The sequence below is a fragment of the Morchella sextelata genome (assembly GCF_020137385.1).
Source record: "Morchella sextelata strain SCLS chromosome Unknown scls_14, whole genome shotgun sequence".
NCBI classification, from domain to species: Eukaryota; Fungi; Ascomycota; class Pezizomycetes; order Pezizales; family Morchellaceae; genus Morchella; species Morchella sextelata.
In genome coordinates, this window is record NW_025408629.1 from 449,633 (window position 1) to 469,982 (window position 20,350).

The 20,350-nt window shown below is 47.1% G+C and overlaps 5 protein-coding genes across 5 annotated transcripts; 1 reads left to right on the forward strand and 4 right to left on the reverse strand.

Moving 5' to 3' along the window:
* Nucleotides 1-3,974: 3,974 nt before the first annotated feature.
* Nucleotides 3,975-5,802, reverse strand: H6S33_002990 (uncharacterized protein; the record flags this gene model as incomplete). Its single annotated transcript, XM_044834331.1, has 3 exons — nucleotides 3,975-5,049; nucleotides 5,129-5,150; nucleotides 5,277-5,802. 3 exons carry the CDS (start codon nucleotides 5,800-5,802, stop codon nucleotides 3,975-3,977), a joined length of 1,623 nt encoding a protein of 540 aa, XP_044692197.1.
* A 2,591-nt stretch (nucleotides 5,803-8,393) lies between these two features.
* H6S33_002991 (uncharacterized protein) lies at nucleotides 8,394-10,267 on the reverse strand (the record flags this gene model as incomplete). The annotated part of the gene is made up of 13 exons (XM_044834332.1): nucleotides 8,394-8,414; nucleotides 8,491-8,610; nucleotides 8,675-8,783; nucleotides 8,838-8,869; nucleotides 8,933-9,148; nucleotides 9,201-9,515; nucleotides 9,584-9,666; nucleotides 9,735-9,745; nucleotides 9,820-9,856; nucleotides 9,916-9,998; nucleotides 10,070-10,100; nucleotides 10,164-10,196; nucleotides 10,255-10,267. The coding sequence occupies 13 exons, from the start codon at nucleotides 10,265-10,267 to the stop codon at nucleotides 8,394-8,396; spliced, it is 1,104 nt and encodes a 367-aa protein (XP_044692198.1).
* Nucleotides 10,268-12,004: 1,737 nt separating this feature from the next.
* Nucleotides 12,005-12,801, reverse strand: H6S33_002992 (uncharacterized protein; the record flags this gene model as incomplete). The annotated part of the gene is made up of 4 exons (XM_044834333.1): nucleotides 12,005-12,057; nucleotides 12,125-12,245; nucleotides 12,305-12,519; nucleotides 12,585-12,801. 4 exons carry the CDS (start codon nucleotides 12,799-12,801, stop codon nucleotides 12,005-12,007), a joined length of 606 nt encoding a protein of 201 aa, XP_044692199.1.
* Nucleotides 12,802-14,719: 1,918 nt separating this feature from the next.
* H6S33_002993 (uncharacterized protein) lies at nucleotides 14,720-15,452 on the reverse strand (the record flags this gene model as incomplete). Its single annotated transcript, XM_044834334.1, has 3 exons — nucleotides 14,720-14,766; nucleotides 14,848-14,983; nucleotides 15,039-15,452. The coding sequence occupies 3 exons, from the start codon at nucleotides 15,450-15,452 to the stop codon at nucleotides 14,720-14,722; spliced, it is 597 nt and encodes a 198-aa protein (XP_044692200.1).
* A 2,653-nt stretch (nucleotides 15,453-18,105) lies between these two features.
* On the forward strand, nucleotides 18,106-19,929 carry H6S33_002994 (uncharacterized protein; the record flags this gene model as incomplete). The annotated part of the gene is made up of 4 exons (XM_044834336.1): nucleotides 18,106-18,224; nucleotides 18,653-19,150; nucleotides 19,221-19,227; nucleotides 19,306-19,929. 4 exons carry the CDS (start codon nucleotides 18,106-18,108, stop codon nucleotides 19,927-19,929), a joined length of 1,248 nt encoding a protein of 415 aa, XP_044692201.1.
* Nucleotides 19,930-20,350: the final 421 nt, after the last annotated feature.

Below are 20,350 nucleotides of genomic sequence, written 5' to 3' on the forward strand. Positions count from 1 at the left end.
CTCTATCTTTAAAAAAACATTATGCCCGCTTTTCCTTTTTGGCTCCAACAAGTCCAGCAGATAACTCTAAGAATTTGTATTGGTCCCAGAATATTGTAAAGCACAAAAAGGTCATATTTTCATCTAATAATGATTAGAACTTTTCTTTTCAAGTAGGGAAGGCTACACACTGTAAGCGCATTGAATTGCTGGCCGCGGCTTGAAACTAACACTAAAGGGGCTTACAGCCCACAGTATAGTCGCCCTACAAGAGATTGCATATAGGGTGCAAGTCATGGCGCACAAACGGTAGGCTATTCACGGCTCGACTATTAGCACAAATCAGAATACGTATAATAGAGAAGACCTTCTTACCTTGTTGTCCTTATTGTTTTGGCCCCCCAGAGACACATAACAGTCTTTCGATGTTAGAGTCCATCCTCTTTTTCTACACCTATTAGTACAAGTTAGGATATAGAAGAGGGTATTCTTACCGTCCTTGCAGGCACCGCACAATGCATCGAAGTAATGTTTTTACGCTCCACAAACATGGTGTGGGCGTATGTGACGTCAACAAGGTCATTACTCTTTCACTACACCCATTAGTACAAGTCAGAAATAGAATATAGAAGGAAATGCTCTCACTGTTTTCGAAAGCTCCAAAGATTACTTGCCGACAATATCTTTTGCTAGAAGCAAGCACGGTAGGAGGGTCGACCTCCGTGTTTTGTTGTAAGTGGATTAAATTTCCGACTTACTGGAGACCCCACGACGGAAGAATGCAATATCCGCTGTATTCTCCGGGGACCCAAGGCAGAATACTTGAGATTTTCAATTTTCTGCTTGGTGCTGCATGCTGGAGACCTCCAAGGCGGAAGAATCGGTTTTCAGGGATTTCCATGTACACGCCATATGCCACTGCTGATGAGGCCATCCAGCAAGACCTGAGATGTCGGAAAACGGTAGGGAACGTTCTGTTCCATAGAGCCTTGTGGGCTGCTGCTCTTATATAGCAGCAGCAGCAAGCCCATGAGCCCAGTACAACCGCCCTACAGGAATAAAGTATCCTGGACAATAACCTCAGCTACAAAGAGCCAGCAAGGCAGCGGTTATCCAATAACGAGATTGCTCTCGAATATTATCCCACTGTCCAGCCTCGCCGAGTGGCAACCTAATACATAGTTAGAAAAATGAGATATTCAATGAGTGGTGGAGGATCTTAGGATAGTACCTCGATGGAGTTTTTCCAATATGAAGCCTCTAGAATAATAATTTATAATAGGTAGAGGCCTGTCATACTATCAGTTAGAAACCCAAACTATTCAAATCAAAAAGCCTATGGAGATATAATACCTTGATGGAGAGCGATGTTTCGCTCGGTGTTCATGCCGCAGACTGGTGCTTCAACCGGTGGGCAGCGGGATGCTGGTTGGGATGCTGATGAGACTGCGTTGAAGCATCAATAGGTATGATGTGAAGCAGGATAAGAGGATAAAATATGAGAGAAAGAGGGAAGAGAGGAGAGGAAGTGGAGAGAGAGAGAGAGAGGGGAAGGGGAAGGGGAGAGGGAGAGGGCGAGGAGAGGAAGAGAGGTAGATGAGGATATGAGGAGGAGGAGAAGGAGGAGGAGGAGGAGGGAAAGAGTCTTGGAATTCTTAGATGCTAACTGAGAAAAGCTTCGTCATCGAGTACAAAAGATCTTCGGGTCAGACAGGACCCAGATCGCCTACGAGATACTATCCTGCTCAAAAAAATGGACCACACGAAAAACAAAAGTAGCTGTATTCGCATGGCAAAACTTGTGATCTTAGGGCATCGGACATGGCATCATCTATAACATCTGACCCCCAGGACTGGAATTTGACGCTCATTTTATTTGCCTGTATTAAAACCTTGGGTATGAGACTTTTACTCGGCCGAGGGACGAGCGCCTGAAGGCTATTTTTCTGGACTGTTTTGTGTGGGCGGTTATAAAAATCTGTATCAAGTATCATTGTCTTTTTATCCTTTCGGTTGCAGGAGTGAGTGATAGTTCATGATACAAGTGATGAAAACTGAATATTAACGCATTGGTTGGTATGAGTAGAGATGTCGGTGTAGTATAGTGGTTAGTACTTCTCGTTGTGGTAACACGGGTTCACCCCTGTTTATCTGTTCCGAGAGGACCCATGTTCGATTCATGGCACCGACAACTTTCATTAAGATATCCCTGGTTGCAACAGGATGTCTGAATCTTTTTCTCGAACCTTTTTACTTCACTATTTTACCCAAGAAATGTTCAACGAGAGTTCATGCAGGTACAATACGCAGAAGGGTGACAGGGGTGAACAAACAAAGCAAGGGGTAAACTTTCAAGTATCAAATCCTTAAGCAACCAAACCAACTATCCACCGAGTGATACACCGTGACCAACACGCCGTCACCACAACCATAACCCGAAGTACGACCACGCACAACGACCATCCTCATTTCCTCATGCCAAATCCGGCCTTCACTCTCCAAAGCCCCGACCCCGATCGGCATCCGCCCGGCCGGCCGCATCAGTTCCTTCCCCCATCCCGCAGATGTAATATTTTTCTTTCTTTGCCCCCCCATGGGCTCAGCTCGAAACGATCACACTCTCTCTGCTCCTTGCCGGCCGTAGATGTTTTTGGCAGTCCGGCGGGTGAATGCATGATATGGGTTATTCAACATGTGACAGTGCGCACGGGGGTTGAAGGGAAAGGCAAGGCAAGGTTGGTACTAGGTGTCAATTTCCTAATCCGTTTGGTGTCGCCTATGTTAGGCGGGAGAGGGGGCGGGGGGTAACACTGCATCGTTAGATGTAATTACTAAACGTTAAGGAACAGAAAGGGACACTGATATAGAAACGATTCCTCTCTTTTTTATATATATATCTCTCTTGATTAGATTCTGCAAATATTCGACCCTAACTTCCCTATAGAAAAAGAACACACAAAAAAAGAACCACCGCAAAAAATGAAAGTGTAACTAACGACCAATTAACCCATCCCATCCCAGCAACGCACAGAAAGCAGCAAGTTAACAACGACGAAGACGAATTCGAAGGCGATGACGGCAATAGAAGCAACAACAAGTAATCGATCACAGCACAAATAAAAGTAGAGTAGAGGTAGAGTAGAGAAAAAAAAACTAATAATAGCGAGGGGAAGGGGAGCTCAAGGTAATAAAAAAAAACAGTAAATGAAACGTTCGATAAGTAGCATCGACGGGCCAAGATGTAAGCTAGCAGAGCGGACTGGCGGGTTAAGAAATTAAAGAAAGAGTAAAAGTACTGCAGCTAAAACACACGCGTGCTCTCGAGGGAAGAAATGTGTGAGGTGGAGATGAAGAGGAAGGGTATCTAAATATATACATAACGAACGAAACGAAATTCAGACCATGCGATTCCCAATCGGTGAACAAAGATAGCGGTAACCAAAGCTAAGCACCAACCAACAAAAGCCAGCCATCAGTAATTATATCTTACGCCAAAGGGAAAGAATACCATAAAATAAAAGGAATAGTGCTAAAATAGTAGAAGGAGTAGTAGTGACAGTAGTACCAGCCGTAAATAACAAAGCTTGAAGGAGGACGAAACAAATAAGTGATCGACCGCAATCTAGCAGTCTAATCTTAAACAGGATCCCGTAAGAGAACAACATAGAGAAACATGATTAAGTAGCACACGTGGTCAAAAAGGTAAAGAAGAATCCCCGCAATTATGAAAGAGAAAGAAGATGTAATGTAGGTTCAAAACGAAAAGCGTACTCTCCCTTTAAGTTGTTCGCATGCTAAAAAGAAACGCAACACAATTAGGAGCAATAGCGCTGAATAGAAGATCTGAAAAGATAGCAGTGGTATTTGAGACGAACAAAAAAAGAAAAAAGGAATATAAAAAATACCCTGGGAAGGAAGAGGAAAATGAACAAAATTTTATAAGCCAAAACAAATAATAATAAAAAAAAGTCTTCCCCACGAGATACGGCACATTCTCAGGGCGCAATCCCGGGGAATCCGGCATGGTTTTCGTCGATTGGTCCACCATCCAGGCCAATTCTGCCTAGCAATTTCCCTACAAGTACATAGTCGTCCGAATACATGGACCCCACGGGTTGCTGCCGCATGAACGACATGACGACTTCCAGTGCCCTACAAGCATCCTCTCTGCTAGGTGGACCCATAGGCGTCTGCGGTGCGCTCTGTCCTGATATCGTGGTGTGGGATGAGGCTGGCGTGTCATGTGGCATATCCTGCGGTGAAGCTAGTGACGACGGTTGAAGGGAGGTTTGACCTATCATCTTGGGAGTGAGAGGCTCTGATGAGGGTGGTGGTGATATATATGTCGAGTCAAGACCATGGAATGTTTGTGACCTTGGTCGTTGTACACCTGGAATTCGAACATGCGGGGGGTAACCAGGACTGGTGAGCCTTTCTCCCCTGGCGTCTGGAGAAAAGAATGGCGAGGTTGGTGAAGCGGGACCTGTGAAGGATGAGCCTGTGTCGGTAAACATACTTGACATGGAGGTAGCAGTGCTGGCCGAACCTGGTGTTTGCATCTGATGCTTAAACCCACCGAATTCCATATAGGATTCTGGAGACTCAGTATGGTTACTATCCGTACTCTTAGACTCCCGCATCAACGGCGAGCCAAGTGGGCCGACGCCCTCCTGCTTGAACATCGGTGTCGACTCCGTCCTCGCGTGTCCCTGTCTCGGTGACCCGAGCAATCCTATTGATGCAGCTCTTCCCGCGCCTGTCACGTCGCTTTCCGATCTTCCCCGGCCATTTGCATGCAGGTTGTTTTTGTGTTTGAACTTCTCCAGCCACCCCGCACTATTTGCTTTGAACTGGCTGTCTGAAATCCCAACACTCGACGCAAAGAATTTCGCCTTCTCCCGTATCATCATATCCGTTAGGGCAACGCCTTGCTTCCGCGTGTTTTTCGCCCATACTGCCAATGCTCGTTCGATATCGGGGAATTTCCCTTTAGAACGTTTGACTGGCGATCTACTCCCATCATCAGGGAAGAGATATTTCTCTTTTTGTCGAAGAACCTTGGAAACAGTACTGCACAAGAGGAATGATTAGCTAAGCCGCTTTTCGTCTGATGTTTTATTATGGATTTTTTTTTCGCGCGTGATATTACCTTCTTTCAACCCCAAACATTGCTAATGCCAAGAAAAGGTCAAGGTCAGCATATTTCGTTTCGAAACATAGGGGAAAAGTATGAAGGGGTGTGTGGGGTGCATGAAAAAGGAAAAAAATAAAAAAAACGCGAGAGTTTTTTCCCATACCTCCAATCTCGGTCTGCTTGACATTCGGGTGCTCTTCGTGAAAGATACACATTCTCCGCCTATCCGCGTCGGTCAGTGTTCTCCTCGGGCTCGAAGTCGACTGAGTAGTATGTGCCGACACGTTGTTTGGCAAGGGCGCCGAACCCGGGGGAGGAGCAATTGCAGGCGACGGCATAAACTGGGCGTGCGAAGCAGCTGGGGGAACCATATTTTGGCCCCAATGGGACAAACCCAAGTAGTTGGGAGCTATCGGGACAGGAGGTGCCTGAAGCCTGAACTGCTGGTCCTGAGGGACGAATCCCGGTGACTCCACGAAGCCATAGGCACCAAAGTCATGAGAAGGGTGGTGCTGGTGATGCTGGTGGTGTTGCTGCTGGGGATGTATGGGAGCAGGTTGCTGCTGCTGCTGCTGGTGCTGCTGCTGCTGTCCATGATGGTTATGGTGCTGCTGCTGTTGCTGCTGCATCCCAATCTCAACCCATTGCGAGTTGACAAAGTCGTCATGCGGGTTGTGCACACCGTCCATTGCATAAGAGAAGAGCTATGTATGAGGACCAGCAGAGACAGGCGGGCGGTCGACAACAAGCAACGAGCGAACGAGCAGATAGCTTCTGGACTGGACCGGAAGTGAAGCGAACTGAGGATTTTTGGGGAGGGGGGGGGGGGGGATCCCGTGCCTAGCTTAACCAACCTCTGCGTAGTAGTAAACTCGAGGAGTGGCTGTGGAGGCGGTCAGTTCAGTATGAACCCTGAGATTTGTTTATTCCTTTTTTATTTTTTTATTTTTTTGAAGACCAAGACCTACCTACTGGGTCCTAGGTCTATCTAGGTCTAGGCATGGGGAATCAATCAATAGTAATTTTGATCACCCATCCTCATCTCCAACCTCATCCATCATATCAGTCTTTCTCTCCTTCCATCGGCAGTAACAGCCCCTTCTCCCCTTATGTAGCAAACTTATAATTATTTGTGTATGTATTCACTCCCGGAAGAGAACTACAGACCTTATAGGGATCATAATACGCACAAGTAATTTTCTCCGCATAGGGGAGATGCAGAGCGCGCGTGTGCATGTGTGTGTAAGGGAGGGAACGGGGAGATATTTTTTTTTTATTTGAGCAACCTGGTCAACCTGGATAGGACAAGTTGGGATGGATGGGATAGGATGGGATAGGAAGGGATGGGATAGGGTGAGATGTGGATGGGATGGATGGGATGGATGGGATGGGATGGGATGGGATGGGGTGGATGGGATGTGGATGGGATGGGAAGAAGTCATGCAGCCAACCAGCCAGCCATGCAATTAAGCCTCAGGAACGCATCTCTTGCCCGACCGACCGGCGCAGTATGCTGCTGCGGGAGAAACTCTGAATCTTCTTTCTTCCCTCAACCCATTCATTCAATCCCTATCCCTATCCATATCCCTATCCCTATCACTACATGATGATATATATATCCCTATCCCTATCCCATCAACACTGTATGATCCATACAGTATCGTATCCATATCACAGAAGCAGCAGGTAAGAAATAACAGGTTATAGGTAACAAAGCAGATGTAATCACCGGGGAATAGATAGTGATGGGATCGGATGGGATGGGATATATATGACAGAGACAGAGAGAAATCGAAATAACCAATAAAAAAGCCAGGAAGGGCAATAAAAAAAATATAGGGATAAACACACAAACACTCACGGATACTGCCTATCTCGGTTATTTCGAGGGGTCCTCGCACAACAATAACAACATTGGAAATAACCACAACTAAAGGGGGGAGGGGGGAAAAAGAAGAAGCTGTTGACTGGATCGCTCGATAGATAACAAGTCAGACGAAATCAGAAAACTAACAACACTTTTTCTCACTCGCTTACTTAGACTATCGCGGCGGGGGCGGCGGCCATGACCCGGCTGAACGCGAAGAGGGAAAAAACCCCTTAAGCGCAGAAAAACTGGCTTGAAAAACACGGACAGGGTTCATCGTCATACGGTAAATCAAAATCAACCACCACAACCAATCGATAATCCATCCTTTTGACAGGCCGGGCCTCGGGAGGGGAAAGGGAGACGAGGCTTGGTTGGAATTTGGAACTCCGTACAATGCCTGTCTCGCTGTCCCTGACTTGGGTACGGACTGCGACCGGCAACCATCTTTCCGGTAAAAGGAAGTTTCCCTAGACTCTCGTCCGACATTGTCGCTCTGGACTTCTTCCCGGCGGTAGAATGTTCTTTGCATCTTTCGGGAATCCGGGAAGCTTTATGGCCTACAGATTGCAACACAGACAGGGGGATTTGAAAGAGGATCAAGAAACAGTATTACTATCTCCATTTCTCGTATGCTTCGTCTTGCAAGCGCCATCGCATGTGGAGGTATCCCATCTCATTTTTTTGTCAGTCTTTTTTTCTCTTGGCCTCCTCGACAAAAGACACACACCCCCCACCCACCCACACACCTGTCTGTGTAAAGTATGATAAATGGGACACGTTCACAGTTAATGTTTCATTACACGGAAGATCGTGGTTCTAGAGGGAAATCAACGGTCGCTTACGAAGTTACCAACTTCCTTAGCCTCTTTGCTCTTGATTTCAATATTCTTGCGCCTTGCGGGTAAAAGCCGGCCTGTAAAGGAAGCAATGGTGCTTTGTCCTCCTCAGAGGTCCAACAAGAATGATCATTATTGGCTCCCAAAGTCTCGGGACTTTTTGATTCGTGGATGCTTTAACCTGGTGGTTCGAGTGGAGAAAGAAGAGAGGGGAAAGGAGACTTTGTAATACGCTGTTCATAATCCCTTTTCGGCGTAAAATAGTCACCCCTGCCGACATCCCCACACGCGTTGAGGGAGTTCGAGTATTTCCCTTTGGTCAGTTTTGCCTAGATAACTGATGGATGCGGTATCACACGTGAATAGTTGTGTGGAAAAGGATGTTTTGATATTGCTTTTGGCGGATGAACGTCAACCAGGCAAGAACTGTCTAACTGTTTTAGTTACTGCAACGGATCTTTTACCGGCCCATCATCCTATGTCCTTCCTCATCCATGTTGCCCCCCGAGAATCATCCGGCCCGGAATGGTTGCTAGTCATACTTCTTTACCAATAATTCGAAAGCGAATGCCATTCACTTTTTCAAGATTGTAACCTAGGCAATGGGGGAGGTAGTGAGTTAGCCAATCTGGAAACATACCGAGGATGGGAAATCCCGCAGAGAAACATACAACATCCTCATCCTCCAGAACGTGACTCAATCCAACTCTTTGTGGCTGATGTTTGACACTTGAGCCGTAAACAATTGCAACCTTGAAAGTATCAACGATGGTTTTGTGTATCGATTTACACTGTGGAAAACATTAGCGCCTAATCAACCAATAAATAGCCGAATACGAAAAGGGGTAAACCAACAAAGTCTTCAACAGTGCACGCGTTCGCCCTAAGTACGACCGGCGATGAATAATCTGGGGATTGGCCTTTAGGTTTCGTGTAGATTCGCCTTAAGTTAAGCTTCTCCCACCTATAGCTTTTGATTAGTAGTTTCTCCACAAACGTGGATGTTCTTTTCCCTCACATCATTTCCAAAAGTTCATCAACATTCCATCCCTTTAATTCCTCGAGGTCAGCTTTGGTACGAGGTCAGGATGAATGAAAATAAGGAAAACTGACTCTTTCAGAAGATATGGGAACCGAATTGGGAATCCTGTAGAGCAAATCGAGTTCCTCAATCGAGATAGCGTCAATCTTGTTAAGAGCATAGATAACGGGTATATATCGTCGACTCTTTTCTTCGATAACGTCGATGAGATCATCTACCGTCGCATCACATCGGAACGCGATATCAGCCGAGCTGATCTTGTACTCCTGCATAACAGCCCGAATTTCCTGCAAAAGAAATAAGCATATTGTCTCTCCTCGCGAATTTACTGGGGCATACATCTGCGTCTAGATGGGTAAGTGGCACTGTATTAGTAACAGCTATACCACCTTTGTCCTTCTTACGAAAGACGATATTTGGCGGCGACTTGTTGACTCTGATCCCAAAGCCCTCCAACTCGGCCTCAATGAGCTTCTTGTCTGTCAATGGCTTATTGACATCGAGGACAATGAAGATTAGGTTGCAGGTTTTGGCAACAGCAATAACCTGACGACCACGACCTTTCCCGTCCTTTGCACCTTGGATAATACCTGGCAAATCCAACATTTGGATTTTGGCACCGTTATACATCACACATCCCGGTACCGTGGTAAGCTGTATGTAGCTGTTAGCGTAGCTCTCAACGCACCAACCATTACTCTTCCCCAAGAAATATATCATACAGTAGTAAATTCATAAGCAGCCGCTTCGGAATGCGTGCCGGTTAGAAGATTAAGCAATGTACTCTTGCCGACCGAAGGGAATCCTGCGCCTCATAAGCAATTCCGTCTTTTGATCAGCTGAAAAAGATGCGAATATGTTGAAATAAAGTACCAATAAAACCCCTGCAAAATAGTCGTAAGCCGATATCCTCTCTGGAGCAGCTACCCCACAATGATTCGTTGAAGGTGGCACATACACACTGGCGACACCAGTTCTCGCAACATCGAAACCAACTATGCAAAGTAATAAGTAATCCAGAGTCTCCTTTGGATTAGTAGAAAAAGAGCCTCACCTCCGGCACCTCCGCCTCCGCTGGAGGGGGTGACAAGCTCCTTTCGCAACTTAGCAAGCTTCGCCTTTAGTTGACCCAAATGACTATATTCCCGGTGTTAACTGCCGTAGCTGTAATTCGAACGCCGAGAGCTCTTTTAATTGAGTGCACTCACAAGGAAGTGGCCTTATTCTTCTGGGTTTTGGCTGCACGACCCGCTGTCAATATCACACTCCATAGAAGCGGAACGGGAGCATTGGCTAACTAACCCATTTCATCTTCAATGGCCTTGATCTTATCGACTGCATTCCAAACTTCGTTAGAGCCATTTGAGGGTCTTTGACGGGTTATTTATCATACCGGTTGTACTCATTTTGGCAGTGTGGGGTTTGAAATGGCTATTAAATTTATTCGGTGGCGACTGGAATGTCGGGCGTACGGGTCGGGCGTACGGTGTGGAAGCGTGTATACGCGCGGGCTTGGTAGAGAAAATATGAGGTTGTTGTCTGTGTAGATATTGAGTTGGACCAGGGAAACATGATGGAGAGGTTGTAATAACTTTTTTTTGCTGTGTCATCAAGGGTAGGTACGCGGGGATGCAACTTTTTTTTATCATACACCCCACATATTGATACACGCTACTTATAAAAACTAGAACAAATACACCTATATATTCCAGATCTTAATTTATTTTAACAAGATTGCAATATCTTTTGGCGGAAATACCTGATTCGAGATTTTCTATACATGATCCATAATTTGCATCAAAAGATGGGTTAGGGTTAGAGAGAGAAACTCTACAATGTCATGTACTTGTACCTACGTGTAATTACAACTGATCATGACTTCTATCCTTAATTGCTTCCTAATAACAATCTGCGTCTGGAAAAAAAAAAATCTATCCGTAATTGGTAACTGAGGAAAGAAATCGGATCATATCATGGCCTAACAACTGTAATCTACTTAGTTAGGTGTCTGGGGGTCAGACACAGAGCTGCAGAGGATAATGAGTACTACATGGAGTGAGAAGGGTCGTTGGGCCTTATTGCGCTTTTAGACTTGGGGAGGTGGCTTGATACAATGCTGAGTGATCTCTCGTGCTTTTCCGCTGCGTGATCCTACATAATCAGACTTTGGATCGCGCTTAATAGCTTGGGTTTAATCACCCGGCCCACTGACTTTCATTCTGAAATATAGATAGCATATTAGGGTATAGTTGCAGACCATATATTGGAATGTGTCTATTAACCCTATCAGGATCTATAACCTAGGAACCAGTGCGTTCTACAAACAGTCTTGGCCCAAATCTCGTATATAACTTAAATTTGTGTTCTCTACGCGGATACCTTCAGTTGACTGATGGATCACAGTCCTACATGTAGCTGCAGCACCCTTCAGACATTGATCTTACGCATAGGATGTTTGTTCCTTGTCCCTACATGTAGGTTTCGCTAATGAACCCCATTTGCGGAACCTTACATGCATTCATCCCTTAATTATAAGCTGTAACCTAAATGTTGCCAAGACGAGACACGGAAACATCAGACGCAAGTCAGAGAATCGAGACATGATACTTGGTAAAGCCGGTGGTAGCTTTCACAGCATAAGGGATAGGCCTGATGGGTGGATAGCGTTCGCTGCCTCGTCGGTTCGATTGGACATTAGTTAACTTAGAACGGGCAGAACGTTAACACCGGCATAAATTAATGGCCTCCGTGCGTACCTGCCAATCTGACGGGCTGACTCGGTTGGACCGTCTGATTGGAGCTGAAAACTAGATTCTTATTATAAGGTTTTAGTTCGAATTCTGGACGCATCATTCTGGTTCGAAAGGCGGGGTGAAAGTTTTCAGCTTAGAATCCTCTTTGAAACAGAGACTGTTTTACAACTGGTTCAAGAAATTTCATCGTCAATCACGGGATATCACTCCCATTTTTTATTGCTCAAAACTCATAATAACCATAACAAAACCCCAACCCCGTGCACAGGGTCACGTCAGAAAACAACAATGTAAACGACCATACTTCATACTAGTGACGTGTCATGACCATGACCAGAGAGAACTCAAAGCACCACCGATGAAGCGTCGAGTGAGCTATCGTAGTTCTACTTACGGGGAGTTGCTCATCTCAAGTGTAATACCATTAAGAGGTGAAGTTAGTTCTAAAAGAAACCTCACAATTATTAGAATTGTATCAATAGGGTGAGATGTAAGAGAATGAGGACTTACCAAACCACTTGAGGTATAAATACGATTGTTCGTCGGATGCAAGTTCAATGAAAAATACATCCCCTCTTCGACATGGTATCTTCGTACCAGTAATAGCCGCCTTTCCGCCAGAGATAGGTTGCTTGAGCGCAAAGTTAACCACCATCTTCAACATAGTTAAATAAGGGCGTTGTAACTTACTGTGATCGACCATTGCGCTGCTAGAGGAGACCTGAGAGGCCTGTTATCCCAGCTAATTGTTCTGTAATCGATACGTGGGTTGTTCGAAAGAATATAAGCATTCATTTTACCACCTCCAGAAGCCATCCAAGTGTTCTGCGCCTGGCCAGGTTCGGTAGATAATTCAAACTTGATTATGCAATTTTTAGGGCCATCGGCGGGGATGTCCCATCCAACTTATCCAATAATCTCTGTTAGAGTCTATTCTCAATTAAATATTTAGGAAATTCGGGTTTCTTACTCAGAGTCCGCATCTGATCGGGTTTGCCAGTGTATTTCATCTGGCCCTCGTACTTTGTCCCGCCGGCATAAGTGGGATTGGACTGATTGATAGGAACGATGTAGTTGGGAAAAATGATCTTGGGGGGGAGGTAGTTGGGACCGCCATCATCCGGAACAGGGGTAGCAGAGACAGTGATAGTGATGGCACAGGCAAGGAGGACATGGAACAAATGCATCTTGGTGGATTTTGTAGATGGGTAGATATGATATATGTAGATGCAGCTGTAGAGGTAGAGATAGAAGGAAGACCTGAGTCGTGGTGAAAAAAGGAGAGATATTACATGAATGGCTCTTTATATAGTTTTTTCCGGTTACATTAGCACGATATATCTTTTACTGAGATAACCTCGATGTCTATGAGTTTTCAATCGTGAACCTGCAGCTGGACACATCAGTCAGCCCGATCCATTATCACATCACGCGCTGAATTAAAAGCTTGGAAACGCATGAATTATTCTGGGCCAGTGCATTGTACACCAGATTGGTATATGGTGGTTCATGACCTCAAACTTGCCTTGACCCACTCACAGGATATCACTCGGGAGCATGTATATCTGCATCCGGCAAGAATAATGTATATTACTTCAAGGCCGAAGCTCTAGGGGGGTGTGGATATCCGGTCTCCACTTTCTGTGTTGGGTCGGAGTCAGACGATTTGTTAGACTTAAACCAGCGTCTGAAACGTTACAGTGGATATATGTCGGCCTCGATCGGCCTGGCCGGCTTAATATTTATACCCTATGGTAACGCTGGGCACGGCAGCAGAGACCCAAGTAGTCATATGGGACTTGATATTAATGCGTTGTTTATAGTAGATCTGTGCAACGCTTGGGGTACGGTGTAGTACGGTGTATAACCTTATGCTACGTATGGGTAATTTCCCCTATTCTTCTGTAGCAGTGGCCTGACTTATAGTTGCTGGTTGTTATATTCACGCCGTTGAAAGCCGCGATGAATGTAGATTCTTCAGAGATGAGAGCGTGCCTCGATTTATAATAAAACGTTTTTATACCGAATTTATTGAAGCGCCATGGCCATTAATGTGATCGCGCAAGATGTTTCCAGAATAAAGATTTCGATCGTACACCTGTAAGACAAAAGGGTCTTAGAATCACAACCGGTTGAAATCTAAACCCAGCAAGGCAATATAGGTTGACAGTAATAATACGAAAGAATAGTAAGGCGAAAATGAAATGAAATATATGAACTTATAGGGTTCATGTAGTTGAACTGAAGGTTATATTTGTGAAGTGGCGCGGCAAGTTGATGAGCGTATATATATACTTGAAAGGATATGCATGAAGATAGGTGAAGCTTGTCGGGATAGTAAAGCCAGCCATCAAGAAATCGATCAAAGACATGTTAAGAAAGAGAAATGATAACATGTACCTACACAGGTGCACTTTAACACATAGAAGTGAGTTGGATTCAAGGTGTTGCTGGGGTTAGGGATTACGAGAGCACCCTAGCTAGCTTGCTACAATTGACTTCCAGCAACGTCATCAACGTCGTGCGTGGTTGAGCCTTAGACCCTTCGAAGTTTCGCCATCAACCTTCAAGCTTCTCCAAAATTGTTTCTATCAAGATAATATACATGATTCATCGTGACCATCATCAAGTTAAATGCCTAGCTCATGATCGGCCAGTCTTTGGTCCCTTCTACGGTTCTTTTTGGACACATATATTCAACAGGCCGAGCTACATACAGAAAAACTCAAGCCAGTCAAGATATACAGGTCATACTGAGAACCTAGCTCCTCTTGTTTCGATCATCAGTTGTATTCCAGAGTCAAAGATTAAAATCCTGCGGAATCCTCAATAGTACAACTTAATTATTTTATATTACTTGAGTGCAGCCAGAAACACTCTAAATAGGTTGGTTTTGCTACAGTACCCTGCCTTGCTTATTGAGCGGATATATATTAAGTAAATTTTTAAGGGATTGTGGTACTAGCTACTAGTACATATATGCGCGGTCTTAAGTGCTAATACTACCGTTAGATCCCTGTGAATTACGACGTCGTATCCTCCTCACAAACGTGTCATTACTGCCTCGATACCAATTATAGTCTGTTAGACATAACAAAAGTCCATTTAAACCCTTGCAAACTCCAAATACCATCCTTGGCCACTCGCAGTCTCTGTAAATGCACATCGTCTCAATTAGCAGCTCATCTTAGTCAAAAACAGAATCGAGGGTAAAGAAAGAATGGTGCTCATACGGAATGTCTCCACCCGATTCTTTACATCTCCGACATGCGCAGCCGTAAACTCCCAATCGACTCTCTGCGCATTAAATAGTGCCTGGCAATCTAACGCTACTCCCGCGAACGTCGCCTCGCCACCTGCTTTAGGAACCTGCGCATCATTAGCCCCCAATCTGCAGAAACTAGTGTATAGGAAGTTAACTCACAGTAACAGTCCCTAGCTGTGCAACTCTTCCAGGCCTGGTGTTCCACGAATCTGTGGCAGGGTTGACAACCCGATCCAGGCTATAATAATTCATGATACCTGCGCCTTCAACGCTCCATGCAAAGCCAGATGCCGTTGTTGGAAGGGCAAAACGAAGATAGCAGGAATTGGCACCAGCGACGGTGGGGATGTCGAAACCAACAATTGTGGTGATTTCGGTCGCTGCATTAGGAGTCCAGGAAACTTCACCAGTATATTGAGAACCGAATACGCGGGTAGGCTCGGATTGTGAGAGGGGTACAAGATAGTTGGGCGTGATGGTTCTGAGGACTGTTGCAGCTTGACGTTTCTCAGCGACGGGAGCTGAGAAAACGGAGGCAGTGAGCAGGAGGATAGTGGAGAGGGTGTACAACATGATGGCTAATTGCTTTTAGAGTAATTGGTGTTGTATAGCGAGTGTGAGAAGCTTGCTGATGAAGAGAGTGAGTGAACCAACAGAGCATGAACGTGGGTTTTATAACAATCCGCCCCAGCAATTCTTCATGGAAATAAACCGGATTTTTTACCGATTGGAATACGAGAACGGAAGCCTCGAGGCGGACCAAGATCAATCGAAAAATAGCTCCCGCATAGGATCATGAGTGTTCTTGGTCAATCTCAAAGTAGTAAGATAATTGAATAGACCCACGACACCTTGCGGGATCACCTGTTTACACAATTCCAATATCGGGCACATGCATGCAGTGCAGCTAGCACCGACCGCTATCATAAAAACCAGGTTTTATTGTCCAATGGGGGTCCTAAAAGTTTTGTTTCTGACTTGGCTAAACCAACGTTAGGTCTCAGCTTCAAGCGGGCCGGACGGGAAGATAGTTACCTATGTTCTGTACACCATGCCAGTCCATGACGTTAGAACCGTTATTTCGCATGGCCTACGGTTTATTTAATCTTTCTTTGACATTCTCCCGAAGGTACATGAAGGGTTGATTTCCTATTAATTTGAATTTGCTGGGGCTGGTGTTGTATTGTACGATGCAACTATGCAGGTGATATCTATGATGAAATGTGGCAATTGATAATATGAGTACTTATCCATGAACATATTACAGTCAAGACCGTAGCAATCAGCGGAATATTGTATTGGAGGCCTTCTTCAAGACCGTAGCAATCAGCGGAATATTGTATTGGAGGCCTTCTTTTAGATCAGATCAAGTACCCTGGTACTGCATGGATGCTGTACCTTGGGTACCCCGGAACAAGTTTAAATCCCATCGATTGAACCTTGAGCAATTGAGACTATGTGATCGAACAGCTCATATAATAGAGCTCCGAGGCCAAACAGCAGCTAGCTGGAGCACCATACTCTAATCAATCACTCGAGCGGTTTGTAGCTCTGCAGAAATACGAGGCCACGGGAAGGTGGTGATATCCGGGTATCGGCTCAGATGTTATTCCGCTTCAATTGGTAAAAATAGAAATAGGTAAACCCAACATCCTCTTCATCCGTACGTGGTGAGATGCTGTTTGCGTCACCTTGACCATACTATCGTCGGCTGCTTCACTCGAGTAGATCAATGATAGTATACTCTTTGGATAAGGCTATAGAGTATTCACCTGACCCCCCTGCATCATACGTATTGTACTAGGTGCAAAAGGTGCAAAAAAGCACCCCATGACATGAGAAGCATCCGCAAAGATGCTCCCAAAACCTACAAAACACACAATGTTGAGGTCGATATCTATATTAAGCTCTTTCCCTCTCCCTTGCTATCAATTGTGCTTTTAGATCGAGCTTACTTGATAGACAGTGCAGATCTACACAAAACCGGGAGAGATGGATGTGCATTAATTAACTAAACGGCCGGATCCCCCGGCTAGACTAGGAAGGTGTCGACCGGGAGTCGCGGCATGTGGAAGGGTGTATAGTAGGTGGTGGGTATATATAGTCCGGGTGTCTTCGCTCCTCTACTTTTGGGTATTGTACTCTACGTTGATTCTTTATGCGAATGCGAGGTGGGATAACTATCATTGACATGTCTGACTCAGCACGGACGGGACTCGATGGTGATGTACCCGGGTAGCTGGTTTGGCAGCTTGGCGAGACAGCTTTGGGCAAGCTAGGGGGTTTCACTTAAGCTTGTGCGTGAAGAGCGACACTTTGAGGATTGGTATCTGAGCACCGTGGGAGGCTGGGCATGAGGGGAGAGGTATCATGGAGCTTTGGCCCCGTGTCGAGGGGGAGTCCATTATCCTCCTCGGGCTGTCGTGTCTTTGTTTGCCCCACCTTGAGCTGGTACTCGTACTCATGAGTGAACATCTCACTATCAACAAACAAACACCACTGCATGTTATCTTGTAAACGCACAACCCCACTCGTAAATCTCCATCCCCAGCAAGTATATCTCCATAACACCACCACTTCCCCTGCCTACCTCAGTACATTATGTAACCTCTCTAGGAGCTGTTGTCCCACAACCTCATCATGTAAGCTCTTGGCATACACACAGATCCCAGCTTGGCGGCAGCGGGGGCAACGCCCGTCATTTGTCGCCAAAGATAGATTCCCGCATGGCTGTGGTTGGTGTGAGTGGGCGAGTGGAGAGCTCTTCCAACTTCTGCATATGTCTGTCTTGCTGCTTGCTGCACCTGGGCTTTTTTCCCTCTCTCGCCTCCCACCAAAAAGCAGAAGGGAAGGGAAGGGAAGGGAAGGGGGAAGGGCAACAAATAATTATGTCAGCCCAGCAGCCCACACCACACACGTACTCCCACTCCCTCACGCACTCACTCTCACACACTCACTCATACACCTCCCCCCCTCCACCCCCCCATTTCTGCCGGACCTTGATCCCGAAGCCGATAAACCCCCTTTCTTTACTTGTAGACCGCGAGGCCTGAGACCGTACATACATTGCCGTTGCCCGCCCAATTGTTGCCCTTCACCCGAACCTGAGCCTCCCTTACTACTCACTACTGCCTACCTTACTACTACCTACCTTACTACTACCTACATACCTACCTACTACTACATACCCTGCCCATCTATCTATCCATCCACGCCCAGCACACCGATGTTTGGCTCGCCGACCGAGAGCCGCCGCGGCGATGGCTTCGAGGGCAAAGCCCGGGGGGTGCTGCGGGCGGTCGAGAGGGCGCGCCTGCAGTTCCTCCAGAAGACGAAACCTCCGAGGTATGTGGACTAGCTGTACTTCTTGTGTCTAGATGTATTGTCGTTGTTTTCTGCCTCTGTGTCTGTGTGTGTGGTGTGTGATATGAGGGAGGGGGATCTGCGAGATAAGGATTCGAAAGCTGCCCAATGGATCTTGTCTCTCTTGTTGGTGTACAAAAGGGATACCCCACCTACCTATGTACCTACCTGGCTGGAGATCTATGTAGTCCCTCCCTCTCATGATCACCCCCACTTCATTTCCCCAGATACCCGCCCCCACATCTGTACAGACTTGTACACACACACACACATGTATCCCTCAAAACGCCGAACCCCACCATTTCATATGTCTCACACACCCCCTCCAGCAGCGCCCACCACCACCACTCCCGCCCCAACCAAAGTCAAAGCCAAAACCACATAAACTTACAGTACCCGTCCGCGCACAGCGTCAGCGGCAGCGGCCCCACCAGCCCCGGCGGCACCTCCACCTCCACCCTCACGCACACATACTTCGACCTGCTCCCCACGGAGCTGCTCATCGCCATCATCAGCCGCACAACCTGGCGCGACGTGACCACGCTCCGCCGCGTCTCGCGCGCCTTCCGCGACCTCGTCGACACGCACGAGCACATCATCGTCACGCAGTGGCTGCTGCCGGGGTCCTACCTCACGCTGCTCTCGCAGCTCTTCTATCCGCCGCGGTCGCGCACGGGCGACGGCACGCGGCGCGCGACGGTCCAGTACTTTTATGGGCTGGAGAGGCGCCATGTCACGTGCTCGCAGCTGGCGTATTATCTGTGTGATAAGGCGCTGACCCCGATGTTTTGTGGGGGGCGGGGCGGGGGCGCGGGCGAGTTCTCGTTGGATAGGAGGGCGAGGAGGGAGGCGGAGGGGAAGAAGGAGTTGGCGATTAGAGCGGTGCAGAGGAGGTTGACGAAGCAGTTGTGAGTGCGGCAATGATTGTTTTGACTCGTTTTTTTGGGTAGTTGTTGACTAATGTGTTTGTGGTGATAGGTACTATGTAAGCCGCCATATACTACCCACCACCGGCCCCCCGTCCCCCCCTTCTCGGGCATTGCAAATAGCTAACAACCCCCAGGTCCTCCACTTCCTAACCTACTCCCGCCTCCGCCTGGAAGCCTCCCAAGCCGTCACCGCCGCCGAGAACAGCGACGACTACCACACCCCCCCCTCCCCACTGGACCTAACCAACACCTACACCACCATCCAATCCAGCATCATCGGCACCTTCGACAACAGCACCCTAATCAGCACGCACCACGCCATGCACTTCCTCGTCAACCTGCTCCGCCTGTCGCTCTCCCCCGAGCCGCCGCACAACCAGAACGACGAGCAAGTAGCGCTGATCCTGCGGTGCACGATGCCGCTGCAGCGCTGCGTCGAGTTCTTTGCGGCCGACGTGCCGAGCGCGAGCGGCCGGCTGAGGAAGCAGTTCATGAGCGACATGCAGGACGAGCGCGTGGAGATGGAGGCGAAGCTGGTGGGCCGCGCGGCCGGCGGGAGGAGGGGGAGCACGTATGGCGGCTCGAGGAGGGTGTGGGCGCCCAGGGTCGGCGAGGTGTGGTTTGATGCGGCGAAGAAGGCGCTGGGCGAGAGGGGGCTGAGGGAGCATGGGCCGGATGGGGTGTACTTTTTTCCGGATTGTAGTCAGGAGTTGTTGGTGGGGTGTCCGGATTGTCAGTTGAGGCCGACGCCGCGGTGATCGGTGGTGGGTTGGGTTGGGGGGGTGAGTGGGAGGGGAGTGTGGGATACGTATACCATGGCTTTACATTTGGCTGCATTGCGGAGGGGGTTTTGGGGGGTTGGGATGGGATGGGATTGGGGGGTTTGTAGCGTAGCTAGTTAGCAATTGCGTAGATCGTTGGTGATGCCATCGGTGCCAATGGTAGTGTGTAGATTTTTAACGAATTGATGACGGTCTCGTTCGGCTCTATCTTGCAAACTAAAAATCAAAAGCAAGTGTCAATGATCATTTGGGGCCCTGTGACGTTAGCAAGCAACCAACCCATATACCGTTAATTCTCGAATAATCCACTATCTCCGTATTTATATGTGGTAAGTCCGAACCAAGGCGAATTGGCGTATCAAACTTCACGGATTCGTGCAGATACATACATGTATGT